The following is a 21,506-nucleotide window of genomic DNA, read 5'->3' on the forward strand; positions in this document are numbered from 1 at the left end:
TTACTCAGTTTTTCTAGATTTCCTTATCTTAGTCTTCCAGTCCTACTATTTAGTTTTTCTTTTCTGCTATCATATTTTTATTTTCTAAGAGCTCTTTTGGTCTTAGAATCTTCCTCCTTTAAAAAAGTAATAAAATCCTGTTTTTGTTTCGTGGATATAATAATTTTTTCTCTTTTCTGAGGATATCAATGATGCTTTTGTGTGTATGAGTGTGTGTGTGTGTGTGCGTGTGTGTGCACGCGCGTGCATTTTCCCCTCTTTGCATAATCTCTGTTTCTTCTGTTGCTTCTTCCTGGGATTTGTTTTGGTCTCTTCCATCCTCAGATTATTAATTCAAAATTTTCTGATCCTGATTAACATTGTGGTATTATACAGCTGATTGGAAGCTCTGAGCAAGTGGGTGGGCCTTATCAGTTTTGAGCTTAACCACTGGGTGATTTTCTTAATCTATGTTATTGGGCATCACTGATGTCACTCACTATTTTTAGTCCTTTTTCATGAGCTGGTCAGATGGCCCAGAGAGGCCTTTTCTGGTGTCCTACTTGGCACATGAAGATCTGACTGGTTTAGCCCCTTGGTGGTTGATTTTCTGTACAGTAGTACCTTTGTTCATACCTGAGCAGAGGACTGGTGTCCCCTAGTCCAGAGAACTTCAGTGTTTACTTCCTTTGGGAGACTAAGCCTTTAGTGGCTGAAGAGTATAGGTGTAGGTGGTCAAGGGATCTGCTCATTAAGCAGCTTTCAAGCAGTTCTCTGCTGTAGATACCCCCTTTTCCATTTTTAGTGTCTTTTGGGGATTGTGATTATTTTATATATATCTCAGCATCACCCTTTTGGTTTGGGATTGGGCTTTCTTGGCTCCTGTAACAGCAGTTATCACTCGTCCGTTTGCTTTCCTGCTTCCAAATTTTGTTTCTTGCCTCTGCTCTTTTCTCTATCCTTGTGAGTTTAATGTTTTAAAAAATACTTTCTTTAGCAGTTCTAAGAGGGTTTCAGGAGGGAGCAAAATGAGATGTTTGGATTTAGTCTCTTACCTTAATTCAGAAACTGATAAGAGAAAGAGTATATGAACTTTTAAAGTGTATATTTTGCATCTTTTGATTTGGATCAGTTATTTTTATTTTTTATTTTTTTATTTTTTAAAAATATTTTATTTGAGAGAGAGAGAGAGAGCATGAGTCGGGGAGCGGGGGAGCCAGGTTGGGCAGAGGGAGAGAGAGAGAAGTAGACTCCTCCCTGAGCAGGGAGCCTGATGTGGGACTCGATCCCAGGATCCTGGGATCATGACCTGAGTTGGAGGCAGATGCTTAATCAGCTGAGCCACCCAGGTGCTCTGGATCAATTATTTTTAAAAATTTGTGTAATTTTTGTCTTGCCCCCCCTACCTCCCAAATATCTAGTCATGGTGTTTTATCATGCCATCTTTTTGACCTCTTGCTATGGAGGTGGTAGCGTGGAAGCTTTTTGTTGGCGAGGTCATTACAGTTGGTGAGATCACTGTAACCATGTTTTGGTTTGAAGTTTAATGCTCTATTTCATTTTAAGTGAAAAGTCAGTGACATTGCCCATCAGGGAGCCTGGTGCTTGTCCTTTTCTATAGACATTCAGCAGTTAACAGACCATGTTCATACTCAGTCTCTAAGGCCCTCTCGAAAGGGCTCAGAGTCCTTGGGACCGCTGTGAACAAATTAGGAAGTAAGTGAAATTTATTCTGTGCTCCTATTTTCCCTTCCTATACTTCCCTTCCCTATCCTGCCCTTCCTCATCCTTTGGGATGTTTATTCTCCCTGCTTCTCACTTCCTTCTCCGTCCTGTCCTTTTGGGCCAGAGAGATGCCAGAGGCGCTTTGTCCAAATATTGATAGGCCTTGACATTTATTACAATATAATTGTAAGGTCTGGGCCTAGGTTTTAGGGACTTGAAGGTGGAACCAGTAGGTGGTGGACTAGTAATGAATAGCCAACAACATTTATTGAGCACTTAATATATGCCTCATAGTGTTCTAAGCATTTTATTTACATTTTTTTCATTAATCCTTGCAAAAACCCAGTAATGTACGTGTTATTTTTGTCTGCATTTTATAGATGAAGAGACTAAAGCTCAGGTTAAATAACTTGCCCTAGGGCTTGCCCAAGACTGTGGCTATTAGTAAGTGAGACCTGGAATTTTTTCTCAGAACCTGTTGATAAGAATATTTTCAGTTAACAGATTTTATACTGTAGGGCGCCTGGGTGGCTCAGTTGATTAAGCGACTGCCTTCGGCTCAGGTCATGATCCTGGAGTCCCGGGATCGAGTCCCACATCGGGCTCCCTGCTCAGCAGGGAGTCTGCTTCTCCCTCTGACCCTCTTCCCTCTCGTGCTCTCTATCTCTCATTCTCTCTCTCAAATAAATAAATAAAATCTTTAAAAAAAATAAAAAAAAATTTTATACTGTAGTCTAGTTTCCAAGGCATCATCTTGAGATGTCTGTAACTTACATTGTTTTAGTTGTTAAAATCAATGCTTATGACTGGGGGTGGGGGTGGGGGTGGGTGGAGATAGTTTAATGACTTTTGCTGTACCTGGACTGGATATTTTTGAGATCTTTAAAAATTTGAGACAAAGACACTTTTTGAAAATATAAGTGGCATTCTAAAAAAGTTCTATTCCCTGATAAATCAGTATTAGTATTTAAAACAAAACTCAGGCAAGTAGGAGAGAAGATTCTTTAAATGTAGTTAAATGTGTGTAAACCTTTGTAATTACATCAGAGGACTTGTTACCTTTGAAGCACCTGTCGATGGATTTTTGATACATTTGAGGAGATGAAATAATCTACTTTTCTAAATTGAACAGTAAAATTCTTTAAGTTCTATATTTGGTAGTGAAACTATTCATTTGATTTATTTTCTTTGAAAGCTTTACTCATTCCCTGAAATTGCCTTTCTTTTTTTTTTTAAATATATATATATTTTTATTAAGTAAACTCTACTCTAATGTGGGGCTTGAACTCATGACCCCAAGATCAAGAGTTGCATGCTCTACCTACTGAGCCATCCAGGTGCCCCTGAAATTGCCTTTCTTGATGCATAATAAAGTATACAAAGTTTAGTGAAGATTTCAGACAGATGAGGATGTCTTTTTCTCATGCTGTGATTTTTGACTATTATTTTTATAAAGTCAAAAAACTTTAAATATCATTGTTAGTGGTAATTAAGTGTTCCTTGTCAATAATTTCAGTAAATCAGAAAGATTTTACATCTTTTTAAAAGTTAGATTAGGGGCGCCTGGGTGGCTCAGTTGGTTAAGCGGCTGCCTTCGGCTCAGGTCATGATCCTGGGGTCCCAGGATCGAGTCCCACATCAGGCTCCCTGCTCGGCAGAGAGCCTGCTTCTCCCTCTCCCTCTGCCTACTTGTGCTCTCTATCTCTCTGTCAAATAAATAAATCTTTAAAAAATAAATAAAAGATTAAAACAATTTCAGTTTGATGCCCTCTTGTGGTAGATTATATGTGGACTCCTGGTGAAACTTTTGAAGTCTTGTAAATTGTTCAGTTGACAGTATGGGGATTTGGTATACGCTCTCCCTGGAACCTTAAAATGAGGAGTCGGTGGACCTATTGCCCAAGGGGGGAGTGTGGGGTAGTGAACAATTTTTTTATTTATTTTTATTTTTTTTAAAGATTTATTTATTTGAGAGAGAGAGAATGAGAGATAGAGAGCATGAGAGGGAAGAGGGTCAGAGGGAGAAGCCGACTTCCTGCTGAGCAGGGAGCCCGATGTGGGACTCAATCCTGGGACTCCAGGATCATGACTTGAGCCGAAGGCAGTTGCTTAACCAACTGAGCCACCCAGGCGCCCCAGTGAACAATTTTTTTAAAGGATTTATTTATTTATTTGAGAGAGAGCATGTGCTCACATGTGTGTGTAGGGGGAGAGGGAGAAGGAGAGAGAAACTCATGCAGACCCCGTGCTGAGCACAGAGCCCAACTTGGGGCTTGATCTCACAGCCCTGACATCACAACCTGAGCTGAAACCAAGAGTTGGACGCTTAACCAGCTGTGCCACCCAGGTGCCCCAGTAGTGAACGGTTTTTAATTGCAATGCTAGCAGTTTATAGAAACTAAGTTTTTCTGCTACTGCTTTTATTTGTTTAATATTCATTTAAAAATAGGTTATTTGTATAGATTAGTGAAGCATCTAATAAAGGAAAGGTTTTTACCTGAATCTACCTGAGGAACCAAAATGCTGAGCAATCAACTTAGAGATTCAGTATATATAAGAAGGCCAATCTTTTTTTTTTTTTTTAAAGATTTTATTTATTTGACAGAGACTGCAAGAGAGGGAATACAAGCAGGGGGAGTGGGAGAGGGAGAAGCAAGCTTCCCACTGAGCAGGGAGCCCGATGCAGGGCTTGATCCCAGGACCCTGGGATTATGACCTGAGCCGAAGGCAGATGCCCAGTGACTGAGCCACCCAGGTGCCCCTTTTTATTCTTTTTTTTTTAAAGATTTTATTTATTTATTTGAGAGAGAGAGAGAGAATGAGTGATAGAGAGCACGAGAGGGAAGAGGGTCAGAGAGAGAAGCAGACTCCCTGCTGAGCAGGGAGCCCGATGTGGGACTCGATCCTGGGACTCTAGGATCATGACCTGAGCTGAAGGCAGTCGCTTAACCAACTGAGTCACCCAGGCGCTACTCTTAAGTTTCTGTGGGTTTGTTTAAAAATGAAACTTGAAACTTATTGTTAGTCATTAACCTCCTACTTATCTTGCATGAGTAAAAGCCAAACAAACTTTAAAATGGAGACCTATAATATTTATGTTTGCTCTTAATTATATTTTTGGCAAATGTTTTCATTCCAACCTGCTTTCCCCTGCCACCTGTGAGCTCCTTTGAGCTGATTAGTGTCTTTAGGAAAGCCAGGCCAGTTTGGGTGTATAGAAGGAACATTGCAGGCACTGTGGGAACAGAGCTTCTATAGAAACCACATTCTAACCCCAAACCAAATATATATACAAATCAATGTATATTTGTATAGGAAAGCTCTTGTCACTTTTATGATTAGAACAAATAATTTTGATTATATAAACTGTGTAAATGTGCCTCAGTCCACAAGGATTAGGACAGCTTTTCATGGGGCACCTGACTGGCTCAGTCAGTAGAACAAGCGACTCTTGATTTCAGGGTCATGAGTTTGAGCTCCACGTTGGGCATAGACATTACTCAAAAAAACCCAACAAAACAGCTTTTCTTTGAAAACATTAACAGTTGTTCACTCTGTTTTGTTACTTTATGCTTTTAACAAATTTGTCCTTCTACAGCTTCAAGAAGAAAAAACTGTCAGTGTTGTATGATCTTTGATGAAAAGAATAAAAAATAGTTTTTGGGTGCCACATTTGTAGAGGGACAATGAGGGGAAGAATATCAGGGTTGTGAGGACTGGAAAATGTACTATAAGAAATGGTTAAAGTATTTGAGCATGTTTGGCCTGAAAAGAAAAAACAGTAAAATTGTAGATGTTGTGAATGATTTGAAGGACTGTGTGTGGAGGAGGTGTTAAGTTTATTTCACATAACTCCAGCAGGCAGAACCAGGGCTAATTGGTGGAAACACTAGGTTTGTGTCATCTCATTAAAAGGAAGAACTTTCTGGGGCGCCTGGGAGGCTCAGTTGGTTAAGGGTCTGACTCTTGATCTCACCTCAGGTCTTGATCTCAGGACTGGGAGTTCAAGCCCCATGACCTTAAAAAAAAAAAAAAAAAAAAGAACTTTCTGCTATATGAAGTAGCGAGTTCTCTTTTAAGATGAAAATTAAGATTAAAATTGAAATTAAGGGGTGCCTGTGTGGCTCAGTCGGTTGGGCATCTACCTTTGGCTTAGGTCATGGTCCCGGGGTCCTGGGATCCAGCCTCTCATCAGGCTCCCTGCTAGGTAGAGAATCTGCTTTTCCCTTTGCCTTTCCCCCCTGGCTTGTGCTCTCTCTCTCTCTCGCTCACTCTCTCTCTCTCTCTCGAGTAAATAAATAAAATCTTTAAAAAAAAAATTGAAATTAAGTAGCCTGTTTAGATAGAAATTATGCAAATGACAGTATGGATTAAATCAGCTATTAGGAACCCTTTCAATAGTATGTGAATTACTTGAAAAAATGGACAGAATGTCCATTTAATTAAGTTTGCTCCCATACCATCTCATTTTCATGTTGAAATCTTACACTTGTAAATTATGTTTCTATCCCAAAAATGTTTTTATGCAGAATGTTCTTGTTTCATTGAAATTTATAGATATTTCTGAGTAAAGAGGAAAAAGCAAAAGTAAAAGAAAGAATTCAAGATCTTTATAACAAGTGAATCCTTAAGATTGATTTTTTAGAACATAGAGAACCAGGCTGTCCTGTAACTTTTATGCTCAAAGCTCAGTAAGTGCTTTCTGATTTGATATTGTCACTTAATTAGATTTTTGATATGGTATTGCCTTTTAAACGTATTTTATTATTAGTCTTTTTGATTAGAGGACTCTGACGTCAATCTTTAACATTGTAAATTGGAATAAAACTATTGTCATCACTGAGTCATAAGAAGTTAGAAATACCCATTATAGAGAGTAATCGAGAGCAGGTTTTAAAGAAAATGATTTTCAGCAATTTTTGTAAAAAGCTTCTAACAGAAGCAATATACAAATTTCATATGTCAGATGCTGATTTGAAAGCGAAAAATGAGGGGCGTCTGGCTAGCTCTGTGGGAAGTGCATGCAACTCTTGATTTCAGGGTCGTGAGTTTAAGCCCCACCTTGGAGGTAGAGATTACTCAAGTAAATAAAAAAAAAAACTTCAAAAAAAAAAAAAAGCAAAGTGAGATAACATTCATTAATTTGTTTTTTTCATTTTTGATAATTTTGATACCCATTTATTTATCCATGACTTAATATGTCCCTCCTTTCTTCAGAATTACTGAATGACTCGTTCTTGAAATTCTGCTCAATTTTTATTTATTTACTTCTGTAATAGTAACAATAATATTTTATTTTTATTGATTACTAACAATGTGCCTGGTTGCTACAATCTATACCTTATTTATTTTATTTTTTTACAATCTGTGCCTTACTATAATACCTTTAATTCTTACAGTGGCCCTGAAGGAGTTACTATTATCCCCATTTTATCAGCAAGGTAAATAAAATGGCTCAGAGACTCAGAGAGGTTGTGTCTTGTCCACTTTTGCATATCTCATAAATGCCTGGGCCCATTTTAAAGCCAGATCTTTCTTAAAGCCCAGTTCTTTCAGTTCTGTGAGTTTGCTGTTGAGTAGACAGGAAAGTTAGACTCTCTCATCAGGTACCTCATACATGCTCCTGAATTCCTTTTGAATGAGAGAAGAAATACCGTCACACGTATTTCTGAAAGTCCGGTCCTAGGCATGAATTTACCTTGTGTTTTTAGTTGAAGTCTACGCCTGCATCACAAGTGAATGGGACCTTTGGAGAGATGCAAGCAGGACAGAGAGCTGCTCCTCTTCTCTCCAGTTTGAACTTTGTCCATAAGAAAGGGAGAGGAAACATCGCTCATTGAGATGACTCCTTCAAGGACCAGAATTTAGCAGAGCATTTATATCATGTTGATGGAAATGTTCTAAACTGAATTGTAGTGTCAGGCTGCTCTGTGCCTGCCATGCACTGACCATAATTTAAATATTTCTGGTTAAAATGCCATTCATGTGGTTATAGTGATGATCTCAAAGTCAACCGAAGTATAAGCAAGACTGTCCCCCACCAAGTACTCACATACTCTGAAGTTTGAGGTCCTGTTTCTGTGTCATGTTTTTAGATATTTCTTTTTTTTTTAAGATTATTTTTTTATTTCAAAGAGAAGGAGTGTGCACCTGAGTAGGGTGAGTAACAGAGGGAGAGGGGAGAGAGAATCCTCAATCAGACTCCCCACTGAGCAAGGAGCCTGACACAGGCCTCAGTCCCAGGGCCCTGAGATCATGACCTGAGCCGAAATCAAGAGTTAGATGCTCAACCGACTGAACCACCCAGGCACCCTTAGATATCTTTCTTTGCTGCTATACTAATTCTTCTCTCTACCCACTACTTTTGTTTTTTAAAGATTTTATATTTTATTTTTATTTTGAGAGAGAGAGCGAGTGGGGAGGGGCAGAGAGAGAGAGAGGGAAAGAGGGAGAATCCCAAGCAGGCTCCGTACTGAGCACAGAGCCCAATGTGGGGCTCAGTCTCACGACCCTGAGATCATGACCTGAGCTGAAATCAGGAGTTGGATGCTCAACTGACTGACTGAGCCACCCAGGCGCCCCCCAACCTCTCTCCCCACTGTTACTCACAGATTATTTTATCATAAGCTGCTGTGGGGTAGGAAAGCAAAATAATGAGAGATTGCTCAATTAAAGTAAAAGTAACTTGAGTTAGAATGAGACTTGAGGGGATTTCTCGTGAGCAAATATACTGAGCTTTAGTGGGCAGACTTTGTGTTACATATTCTAACTTTCCCTGGATAGATGGCAGTTGTCAAATCAGTGCCGTTATGTCTAACATAGAAATGTTTTTGTACTTCTTTTAAACAGAGAAGAAGATACAGAAAATGAAAATGAGAAGAAAATTTGGTACTACAGCACAAAGGTCCAACTTGCAGAATTAATTGACTGTCTAGATAAAGATTACTGGGAAGCAGAACTCTGCAAAATTCTGGAAGAAATGCGGGAAGAAATCCACCGGCACATGGACATAACTGAAGACTTGACCAATAAGGCTCGGGGCAGTAACAAATCCTTTCTGGCGGCAGCTAATGGTGAGAAGGAAATTTTCTCAATTAATTGTTATTAAATTTGAGATAAACTCTTAGTATGAAATCACTGCAAAATTTTGAAAATATTAAAATTTCAAATTACATATATTTTAATTCTCTGTATTTTTTCTTTTTAATGATTTTATTTATTTATTTGAGAGAGAGAGCCAAGAGAGCACAAGCAAGGCGGGGCAGAGGGAGAGGGAGAAGCAGACCCCCTGCTGAGCAGGGAGCCCGACATGGGGCGATCCCGGGACCCTGGGATCATGACCCGAGCCGAAGGCAGATGCTTAACTGACTGAGCCACCCAGGTGCCTCAGTTTTCTGTATTGTCCTTTTCCTAAGGAATTTTGTTCATCCCAACATAAATTAGGGGATTCTATGCATTCTAGCGTTTTCTATCTTTCCTTGGTCATTACTTATCTTCCCCCAGTTGTTTTTTTCTTTAATTCAGGTATCTTATTTATTAGAGAGAGAGAGAGAGAGCATGAGTGGGGTGAGGAGCAGAGAGGGAGAAGCAGACTCCCCGCTGACCAGGAAGCCCGACTCAGGGCTTGATCCCAGAACTCCGGGATCATGACCTGAGCCAAAGGCAGATGCTCAAGCGACTGAGCCACCCAGGTGCCCCACGAATCCTGCCTTTAATTATGAGAAATCGTATTCTTTTAAAAGATACTCTTTGCGGTGTGCCTCGGTGGCTCAGTCGTTAAGCATCTGCCTTAGGCTCAGGTCATGATCCTGGGGTCCTGGGATCGAGTCCCGCATCGGGCTCCCTGCTCCGCGGGAAGCCGTCTTCTCCCTCCTCCACTCCCCCTGCTGTGTTCCCTCTCTGGCTGTCTCTCCCTCTCTCAAATAAATAAATAAAATCTTTAAAATAATAAATAAATATACTCTTTGCTTTTTATTTTTAAATAAAACTTTTAATTTTAGAATAGTTTCAGAGTTACAAAAAAGTTGCTGAGGCCGTACAGAGGGTTCCAGATACCCTGTACCAGGTTTCCCCCGTTATTAGCATCTTACCTTAGTGTGGCATATTTGTCTTAAGTAGTGAACCTATATTGATACATTATAATACCTTAATCTATACCTTATTCAGATTTCTTTGTTTTTACTGATAATCTTTTTCCATCTCATGATCCCATCCAGGATACCACATTATATTTACTTGTCATGTCTGTTTAGGTTCCTCTAGACTGTCACAATTTCTCAGACTTTACATGTTTTTAATGACTCTGACAGTTTTGACGAGTACTGGTTAGGTATTTAGTAGAATGCCCTCAATATGGATTTGTCTCATGTTCTTCTCAAAACTGAGATGGATTTTGGAAGGAAGACCACACAAGTGAAGTGCCATTCTCCTCATCCTATCAGGAGTACATACTATCAACATGACTTATCACTGATGATGTTCATCTGGTTCAGGTGGCATTTGTCGAGTTTCTCCAGTGTAAAATTACTGCTTCCACCTGTGCTGTGCTTTTGGGAAGAAAGTCACTATACACTGCCTGCACTCAGGTGGTGAGGATTTAGGCTCCACTCCTAGAGGTAGCAGCTATCTTCATAAATTATTTGGGATTTTTCTGCATAGGAGATTTGTCTGTTCTCCTAGTTTATCTATATCAGTGTGGACTCATGGATATTTATTTTATAGTTTGGATTATATTTCAGTACTACCTGATTTACTTTGTTGCTCAACTTTTTGCTTCATAAAAAAGATAATTTTTTTTTAAGATTTTATTTATTTATTTGACAGAGTGACAGAGAGAGAGAGGGAACACGAACGGGGGAGTGGGAGAGGGAGAAGCAGGCTCCCCGTGGATTAGGGAGCCCGATGCGGGGCTCGATCCCAGGACCCTGGGACCATGACCTGAGCTGAAGGCAGACACTTAACGACTGAGCCGCCCAGGTGCCCCAATATATATGATTTTTTTAAAAAAGTTTAAATAGTACAAAAGGGTATAGAGTGAAAAGTGAATCTCCTTCATAATCTCCAGTTTCACTTTCTTTTTTCCCAGAGACAGCTATTATTGCCATTTTTAAAATCCTGTCGGATATAGTCTGCATGCTTAATAAGTATCACCTGTGTTTTCTAATAGTGTCTTTTAATCTTAACTTAGTTAAAAGGATTAGGTAAGACTCTGCAAGTACACTTTAACTGCCTGGTTCTGCTTTTCTATGTACATTATCTGCTATACATATAATACTTTTAATGTTCTCAATTCTCTATTTACTGAAAAAATTTCCCCATTCTCCCATTTGCTTAGAATGTCTATACTTAATAAATATATTTAGTTAAGCTGTATCCCAGTCTGTTCTCACATATTCTACGTCAGTATTCACTTGAATTCACGTGTATTTTTTTTTGAGGATGATAGTCATACTGTCATATATAAATACTGTTGGATACACATACACTTCATGTTCAGAAACTAGCAGACTAATTACCAAGGATTGTGTTTATCCATATCTAATTTTTCTATTAGATCTGTTTAGAAAAATATGTAACATTTTCATCAGATAATTTTAGTTGTTAGAATTTTGGGGGGAGGTTGTATCCCCTTCTTACTTCTTTCCATAGTATAGATCAGATAATAGGAAGTTTTATTAATTTTAGTCAGGTTACTTCCCTCTTAATTTTCTTTCATGAATGGGCATTTAAAATTGACAAATCCATTTTTACCTTGCATTCTCAGCTTTTAGTACAATAATAAAGAACTATGTCCATTCCCTTAAAAAGCAATATTAAGTGCATTTTTATCAAGTATGTTGAATTAGAAATAATTTCTAGAGTGAGCTTGCCTATGTACAAAATTGTAAAGATAGTATCATCTTTTTTTAAGATTTATTTATGAGAGACCAGGAGGTGGCGCATGAGCAGGGGGAGGGGCAGAGGGAGAGGGACAAGCCGACTTCCTTCTGAGCACAGAGCCTGACGTGCAGAGCCTGACATGGGGCTCCATCCCAGGACCTTGAGATCATGACCTGAGCCAAAGTCAGATGCTTAACCAACTGAGCCACCCAGGTGCCCCAGTATCATCTTAACTAAAGAACAAAACCAAAATAGGAATTGGTAATCAAAATGTTTAGTGGTCTGATTTAGGGGAATGTGAAAAACTAGATCCCAATATAGAAGAATTGGTTAATTCTCTTACCAATTATCATGTGATAGAACACTAGAGAATTGGAGAATTATATAAGGTACCATGCCAAAACAGTACCTGGGTCATTGAGGTACTTAAATTCTCTTTCTTTAAATAACCAACTGGGTAAATAGAGCAGCTTTTATAAAAAAAAAAAACCCAATTAGCATAATGGATTATAGTTGGTATCCTATTTAATTTTCTACAATGAGCATTTTTTTGTTTGTTTATTTTTGTTTTTTTAAAGATTCATTTATTTATCTTAGGGGGAGGGAGAGACAGAAGGAGAGGGAGAAACAAATCTCAAGCAGACTCCCCACTGAGTGCGGAGCCCAACGGGGGGCTTGATTGATCCCACACCCCTGAGATCATAACCTGAGCCGAAACCTAGAGTCAGGTGCTCAACCGACTGAGCCACCCAGGTGCCCAGCAAGTAATGTACTTTTAAAAAAATTAGTTAAACTTTTTTATGTAGTCAAGAACGGCAGAGAAAGCTTTGAGCATTAGGCCACAATATTTTCTTGGAAAGTTAGGTGGCCAACGCTTATGAGGGTAAGATTTTATTTATCAGAGAGAGCACAAGGCAGGGGGAAGAGCAGGCAGAGGGAGAATCAGACTCCCCATTGAGCAAGGAGCCCGGTGTGGGACTTGATCCCAGGACCCCGGGATCATGACCCGAGCCGAAGGCAGATGCCAGCCACCCTGGCATCCTGAAAACTGACATTTTTGAGTACCTACTGTGGGCTGGGTGTTCAACTAGATGTTTTACAAGGCTTTAGTCCTCTCAACAATTTTGTAAGGAGTGTACTGGCAATGCATTAAGCATTCAGACAGAAGAATCCCCCGTTAAAATGCTGGTCTGCCACTGTTAAGTTTATTTGCTGTCCCTGGGAACCAAAACGTGGGCTGTGGTAGTCAGTTTATGAGCATCCAGCCCAGGTAAAAACCTAGAATAGTATCTAGTGGTGTTCTTTAACTTGGGATTTTATGAGATGAAAACAGCAGAAACTACTGGGTTCTGAAATAGCCAAGAGTAATTTGCATTATTGTGACAGCAATTTCAACATCACAGTGCGTTCTAATGATTTGACATTTTTAACCTTGCAAGTAGCATAAATTCCTTTCAAGTTTAGCCCTCTGGTTTTTATATACTTACACGTATACTTTAGGAGAGTTTAATTCCACTTTTGGTAGTTGAATTTTCTTTTTCTATTTTTTTCTAATATTTTATGAAAATTTTCAAATATACAAAGGTCAAAAGAATGATACAGTAAACACCTACATGCCCATCATCTTGGTTCTACAGTTTACTATATATTTGTAGTTGTAAATAGTTTGCTATATTTGCTTTATCATATACCTTTATGGTAATTGTATTTTATAATGCTTTATTTTGGTGTTTTTGAAGGAAGTTTATTTTGGAATGCATTTTTCTAAGTAGAGATAGTTTTTATTTTATTTTAGAGAAAGAGAAAGAGCAGAGGGGAGGGGTAAAGAAAGAGGGAGAGAGAGAATCTTAAGCAGGTTCCATGCCCAGCACAGAACCCAACACGGGGCTCGATCTCACGACCCTGAGATCATGTCCTGAGCCAAAATCAAGAGTTGGATGCTCAACCAACTGAGCCACCTGGGCACCCTGGTAGTAGTTGTTTTTGTTTTGTTTTGAATGTTGTTTTATTCTCATTAAATGGCACTAGGAAAGTTGGGAGGAACTTGCACTAGTCAGGTTAAGAAAAGCTAGCAGTTGGGGCACCTGGCTGGCTCAGTCCATAGAGCAGGTGACTCTTGATCTTGGGGTCATGCGTTCAGGCCCCACATTGGGCATAGAGATACCTTGAAAAAAGAAAATAGAAAAGCTGGCAATTGAAAATCAGAGTGGAGCTATGTTTGAAAGTGAGAAATAACATGGCTCTCTAAGAAAAGCAGGTGATTGGAAACTAGACTTTCTGAATAAAAATTTCTTTAAAAAAGAATGAGATACTTCCACTGGTAAGTTAAGTGTACTTAGTAGCAAGAGTAACTACAGCTAAGGTGAATTGAATGGAAAGTGGTAGGTAAAGGGATGTGAGGAAATATGTACAAAAGGATCCTGGGATGACTTGGATGATGATGAGGACAGAAAACATGCCAGTTGGAGTTTCTTCCATATGAAATTGTCCTTTATCTATCTTAGATGTTCACATATTCATTGGTTCCAAATTCTTATAGGAATTAGGAATAGAGAAGGTGAGAGAGAGTGTGAAGAATTAACTCTAGCCAGCTCAACTGTCATCACTTTACCAGAAAGATCAGTGTTTTCCAGTGATGACTTTACAAGGTTTTTTTATTTTTTTAATTTTTTTATTTATTTTTAAGTATTTTATTTATGAGAGAGAATGAGATAGAGAGACCATGAGAAGGGTGAGTGTCAGAGGGAGAAGCAGACTCCCCGCTGAGCAGGGAGCCCGATGCGGGACTCGATCCTGGGACTCCAGGATCATGACCTGACCCGAAGGCAGTCGCTTAACGAACTGAGCCACCCAGGCACCCTACAAGGTTTTTTTAATCCTAGGAAACATTCTAGATACCTACAGTTTAAGAAACATCAGTGAAAGTACAGGTACAGAAAATTTAAACAAGGAAATTTAAAAATTAAAAAAAATACTGTGTGACGTGGCATTAAAAATATTTCTTCTTGGGGCGCCTGGGTGGCTCAGTTGTTAAGCATCTGCCTTCGGCTCAGGTCATGATCCCAGGGTTCTGGGATTGAGCTCCGCATAGAGCTCCCTGCTCAGTGGGAAGCCTGCTTCTCCCTCTCCCACTCCCCCTGCTTGTGTTCCTTCTCTCGCTTTGTCTCTCTCTGTCAAATACATAAATAAAATCTTAAAAAAAAAAAGTTTCTTCTTGTTTACAAACATTGTACTCTAGTTGGTTAATTTATTTCTCATGGGGTACAGTTTAGCAATTCTGAGATTACTATTTATACTAGGGTTGACCAAATAAATAGATACATTATAGATAATGAGAACAAGGTTTCTCTTGTTAGAAGTTACAAAGAAGCAACAGGGCATTGACTGAATGAGCCACACAAACCACCTCACATAGATAGTGAAAAAACATAGATGTATATATACATGGGTTAGTATGCATACACATAACATTTCCTAGCAGTTGGCTGAGAGAGTACAGCAACAGTGACACTGTAATAGTAACAAGTTCATCTAGAGCCCAAATCATGTCTTCTAAATATCATTCTCCAACAAAAAAAGAACAAAGAGTCCTTACAGAGATCATGGATTCTAGGGTTGGGACAGGGAGAATACAAGGTGAGCCTGGAGCATCTTGTAGTGCTAGAAAGTAAGGAAATGCTAAATGAATGAACAAATGAATGACTGAAGTGTGTTCAGAGAATACAGGCCTCACTTTTAGCTTCCAGTGGCCAAAGCTGGAACAGAATTTGAGCAACAAAATAAAAAATGATAGTATTGGATCATAACCCAAAGAATATCATTAGTACCTAAGAGTCTATGTTGATATATTTGTGGTCTACATCATGCTATAGTATCATTCTACCCAAATTGAAAGAGGATTAGAGCCCTTAGGGATTTATTGGCTTTCAAAACAGTTATGGGACTTCAGAGAGAAAGGGTTTTTCCCAATGGGACTTTGTTTTCTCATTTTACAGTGGAAGCCTGAAGATTAAATAGCTTGCCTACAGTAAGCCTAAACAGCTAATTCAAGTCACATGTGCACTGGGTCATGGGTACCTTGGTTTTGACCACTGTACCACTGCCTAGACTGTGGTCAGTGCAGCCTACAGTTTTCCTCATATGGTAGAAGAGATGACAGTAATCTCTTATCATGTCAGTTTCGAAAGTTAGACTGATTTTCTTTTTTAAAAAAAGAGAATAGTCATAATTACCATGTATTTTCTAGAGTAAAGATAACCAAATTGGTTGAGTTCTATACGCATCAACATTGTATTGGTAGTCTTAATCCTTATTTCATAGTTCTAATGTTTTAACATATTTAACTTTAATAACATACTGAAACTCTTAAGTGGCATTTGTAGTACTTTTATATTTGGTATATATGGAAACAAAATTTTTTGTTTTTATTATAGAAGAAATTTTGGAATCCATAAGAGCCAAAAAAGGAGAAATTGATATTGTTAAAAGCCCAGAAGAAATAGAAAAGGACAAGAATGAGACCGAGAATAATAACTCCAAAGATGTTGAGAAAAGCAGAGAGGAGTTTGAAGACCAGTCCCTTGATAAAGACAGCGACGACAAAACACCGGATGATGATCCTGAGCAAGGAAAATCTGAGGGTAAAAAAATTACTTGGCTAGAAAGTAATATTTAATCAGTATTATTTATGAAAACTTCAGTTTTACTTTCAAAATGAAAATGAATCTCTTTATTACTAATACCTATTTAATTTTATATTTCTAAAGAAATTAGGGTGTCTTTTCCCTTTTTAACATGTATAATCATTGTCGTGAGTTTTATATATTGGTGGATTGGTTATAATATACCTGTATCTCTATTTATACTTCCTCATAAGGTGCCATTTTCCTATGAGATTTGTTGGTGAAAAATCCCTATTTTTATACCAGAATATACACTTTTGTATGTGATAAGATATGTTCATTTTTATATTAATTACTTAAACATTCTTAATATTTTAAATATTCGTAAATACTCTTTGGATTACTTACTGCAAAAGTATCCCAGAATCTGATTGCTTCAAAATGGCCATCAAATAAAAGCAGGTTTTCTTGGTGATCATTCATTTTTAGTAGTTGATTGAATGTGGCCATTTGTCCTAAAGCAATTTTAAAGGATATCTTTAAAGTTTTGTTGTGCATTTTACTGTAGAGCCAACAGAAGTTGGGGATAAAGGTAACTCTGTGTCAGCAAATCTTGGCGACAACACAACAAATGCTTCTTCAGAAGAGACTAGTCCCTCTGAAGGGAGGAGTCCCGTGGGGTGTCTCTCAGAAACCCACGATAGCAGCAACATGGCAGAGAAGAAGGTGGCATCTGAGCTCCCCCAGGATGTGCCAGGTACAGAGGGCAGTGTATCAATGCCTCTGTAATGGGGGGAATCCTTCCCTTTTGTAGTAAAAGCTGAATGTCACCTGAAATTTTAAAGTATGTGTTCATTCATGCTGCTTGCTTACATAAGTGCCATCCCTGACTGCTAAATTGTCACCTAACATTTGGAGTTTGACACATGTTCTTGCAGTTAGTGCTTGAAACTCATCATAATCTTCATGCTTTTTAAAGTTCATTTAGCTGGTTTTGACTAATAGACTTATTTGTATATTTTATCATCAGATCATGGTGGCAGATATTTTGGTTTTAAGTACTTACATACTAATGGCTCGGTATTGAATGATTTGACCATTCCAATTCTGTATGTACTAACAAATTAATTTATGTTTGCATGTGCTCATGTAGTTTTTTTAAACATTTCAAACCATAATGTTATGATAGAAAACCATTGTCACAAAACATTTTTTGCAAGATATATTTTGACATAAAAATGTAAGCTAACCAGTAGTCCATATTTTAAGCTTTTTAAAATTAAAATTATACTTGAAGTAAGTTATATCACACACAAAGAATGTCATGCCTTTCCTTTTGCCTTTTTTTTTAAATGAAAAAATTTTTATTATAGGAGCTATATGTATTTTTAAATTTTAAATTTTAAAAAGCAAACTAGAAAATTCAGATGGAGCAAAACAAAATAAACACTGGTAATCCCACCACAAATCAAGAATTGCAGCTCATACCTTGCTGGAAATCCTTAATGGTTTTTTTCTAATACTGTAAGAATATCACATACTTTCCAACTTGCGGTACTGTCATTGCTATTGGGGATGTGATTCTGATGTGTTGGGCAGAAAGACAGCATTAGTTAGTAGTTGGAAGACTTGATTCTAGATCTCCTTCTGTCATTAAGTTAATGTCATGTTTAATCTTGCAAGGCCTCAATGGTCCTGTTTTGTATCTTGAAAGATTTTGATGATCGACAGTTCTTATGAGACTGCTTTCAACTGAGTGCTTAGAAACAGTGAACTGTTGCTGAAAACACCATTGTAACATTAGATTACATGCAGAGATGTATGTGTACGGTCCAAAAGAATCACATTAATAAGTTTACCATATTTTATACTAATGAGAGATTGGTCATTAAGATGAAGGAAAGTCTGGAAACTGCTAACTGGTGGAATAAATAAAGAAAACAAATTTTTGAGCCTAGAAAAGAACAGACTTGGTATCAGGAGGAAGCTAGATTGGAAATAATATAATTGTCCGCTGAGGGGTTGGCCGGGGGGATTAGACTTCTCTTTGAAATGTAGGATATTAAGTCAAATAAGTAGAAATAATAGGAATATTACGAGTGAATATTAACAACTTCCTTCAAATTACAGCTGTTCAGAAAATAGAAGTAACAGATTCCATTTTACTAGATGCATTTAGTAAATACTTATCAGAGATAATTTCATTTCATGAAGGAGTAATTAGTAATGTTGATCTCTATCTGACCTATCAGCGATGATTTCAGCGAGAGTCCTTTATTGAATGGATGGAAGAATCAGAGATCTGTAATTCTATGGTTAGATCTCTAGGTCCTGTCCAATTAAAATATTGCATTATTATGACTTTAATACCTTCATGAGTCAGAATTTGGAAGTGGAGGACTAGGCCCCCAAAAATGTGAACAGAATTCCATTTGTATTGGAATTATGATTACATCCTTAGTAAAATATTCTTTCTCTTTTAGATTGATTGGTATTTATTGTAAACCTCGGTCTTACTAGTGGGTTTATGTACTGGTTAATTGCTTGGTTCTTAAACCAAACACAGTAGAGTAACAACTGTGCACAGATTTTAGCAGACATTTGCTTTTAAGTTATTTATTACCAGTTTATTAATGTCTCTGAGATATTCTTTTGTTACTAGAATGGTTCAAGGGAGAAACTCTCTTGGTATCTGACGCATACTTTTATTTATTTATTTATTTGACAGAGAGAGAGGGAGAGAGACAGCGAGAGAGGGAACACAGGCAGGGGGAGTGGGAGAGGGAGAAGTGGGCCTCCCGCTGAGCAGGGAACCCGATGCAGGGCTTGGCCCCAGGACCCTGGGATCATGACGTGAACCGAAGGCAGACACTCAACGACTGAGCCCCCCAGGCGCCCTGATGTATACTTTTGAAGAATGCCAAATGAAATAATATATATACAAGACTTAGGGTAGTACCTGATATGTTGATTGCTCAGCAAATGTTGGGTATTGTTATTGCTGTATACAGCCAAGTCTTTGAAAGAGTGAGAAAGCCTAGCAAGTAAAAAATAATAAAGTGGGTGAGTTGAATTCTACATTTACTGGTTCAGTAGTAGTTAACATAATTCTTGTAAATGAGATCCTTCCTATTTAAACTTGGCATTCAACTGGTTTTTTCATGTGTAGGTCACAAAAAATTGATTTAGATGAGAACCTGAACAGAAGTGTTAGGAAAGCTAGAGTGGGAGCAAATAGCAATTGTCAGTAGCTGTAATCGGAGTGGATTGGGTTCATTAGCAGGATCAGAGTGCCAGATAGCTGAAGATGCTATAAATTCAAAACCTGACCATTTAGTAAATCATAGCTCTCTTCTTGACTAGACTAAAAAACGAACCTAAACCTAGAAACCTGATAGTCTCATACTTGTTTCCAAAACAACATGAAAAGCATTTTTAAAGACATACATTAAACACACCACACCAGCGTTGAAAGAGGAGTTTGGTACATTTAAAGTAGATAAACATTTTAATAGATCCCTGACTATAAAACTTACGACACTAGCGGGAATATATCAGTGACCAAAGTAGACAAAGTCAAGGCCCTTGAGGACTTTACTTTCTAGTGGGCAGTAGGCAGGCCTAATGGTAGAGTCCTGACCCTCAGAGAAGCTGTAATGTGTCTCTCTGCTTCCTTCTGTTTCTCTTTCTCTATGCACTTATTTATTCAACAAATATTTATTGAGTATTTATAATGGTGCTTGACAGCATGCTGGGTACTTTGTGGTATCCCTGGACCACCCTCTGGTCAATAGATGAGATGTGGTATTAAAAGAACTGGAGAGAGGGATTAATTTAGGTAGATGAGAACAATAACTGATAGAAGGCATCTCCTAGTTTTCTGTTCTAAACCTTCAGAATGTATTCAGACACCTAGTTTAATGACTCAAGCTTATCGATAGAAGACTGTCAGATTGGAAAGTGTTTGGTATGGAAAGATGTTTTTTGGTGAACTTTTTCATTAAAATATAACATATGGTAAAGTGCACAAGTGTTAAGTAAACAGCTTGATAGAACACACCTGTATAACCACATCATGCGCCTTGTCTTGGCCACCACTACGCCCACCCCCACAAAGGCATTTACTATCTTGACTTCTATAACCATCTATCAGGATTGCCTTTATAAAAGATAATAAATGGTATCATCCAGCATATACTTTTTGATGTCCAATTTTTTTACCTCAATATATGAGAGCCATCCAAATGTTGCTTGTAATAGTAGTGCATTCTGTTTTATTGCAGCATGATGGTCTATTATACAGATATGTAATGATTAGTTATTAATCATAATTATTCGTTTTCTGTGTTGATGGGCATTTGAATGGTTTCCATTTTGGGACCACTGTGACTATTCTTTTACATGTTTTTTTATGCTCCTTATATGTATGTTTCTAGAGGTATAAGTCTAGTTGTGGAATTTCCCGGGTCATTCAGTTTGTGTATGCTCATCTTTAATAGATATGGCTAGTTTTCTAGAGTGGTTATACAAGTTCACACTTCATCAGTAGTCTGTGAGAGTTCTAGCTCCTCTGCATCCTTGATAACACTTGGTATTATCAGCATCATTCATTTTTTCTCTTTTAGCCATTCTGATGGCATTGTAGGGATATCTTATTGTGGTTTGAATTTGTAGTTCCCTGGTGACTAAGGATGTTGAGCACTTTTTCTTGTGTGTGTGTGTATGTGCATATATTTCTTAAATATATGTATACACAGGCCATTTGGCTACCTTCTTTTGTAAACTACCTGTCAGTTCCTTTGTTTTCTCTTATGTGGTGTCTTTTTTGTTTGTGGTTGTTTTCATGACAGAGGGTTAAATCCAGTCCCTCTGCTCCATCTGGAAGCAGAAGTACCTACATTGTTTTTTTTTAAGTGTTAACCCAATCTCATATTTCTGGAATAAATGCCACTTGGTTGTGATATGTTTTCATTCTTATATACTGTTGCATCCAGTTTATTAATATTTTGTGTAGGAGTTTGCATTAATGAATGATATTGGCTTGTAACTTTCCTTTTCTAATAATGTCCATGTCACGCTTTGGTGTCCAGATTATATTGGCCTCATAAAACGAGTTAGGACAAGTTCCCACTTTTCCTGTTATCTGTAAGAGTTTCTGTGAGTTGGTGTTATTTATTCCTTAATTAAATAAAGGGCTTTTTTTTTTTATTTTCCTGAAGCCACTTGGTCCTGGAATTTTCATTATGGGAAAGATTAATTTTAGATTTCATTTTAGATTTCATTTCATTGATGGATGGATTG

At 37.9% G+C, this 21,506-nt stretch overlaps 1 protein-coding gene across 2 annotated transcripts in view; it reads left to right on the plus strand.

Annotated features, from left to right (window-relative positions):
• Positions 1-21,506, plus strand: part of BPTF (bromodomain PHD finger transcription factor) — a 148,414-nt gene that overhangs the window by 42,041 nt on the left and 84,867 nt on the right. For both annotated transcript variants that reach the window (XM_028087414.2, XM_028087415.2), the window contains exons 3-5: positions 8,554-8,777; positions 16,017-16,223; positions 16,774-16,962. In XM_028087414.2, the coding sequence (XP_027943215.1) occupies positions 8,554-8,777; positions 16,017-16,223; positions 16,774-16,962 (620 nt within the window). The remainder of the gene's footprint in view (positions 1-8,553; positions 8,778-16,016; positions 16,224-16,773; positions 16,963-21,506) is intronic.

This window comes from Eumetopias jubatus, unplaced genomic scaffold (assembly GCF_037043125.1).
Source record: "Eumetopias jubatus isolate StellerSeaLion01/CBP00866 unplaced genomic scaffold, mEumJub1_p1.0 scaffold_10, whole genome shotgun sequence".
Classification (NCBI taxonomy): domain Eukaryota; kingdom Metazoa; phylum Chordata; class Mammalia; order Carnivora; family Otariidae; genus Eumetopias; species Eumetopias jubatus.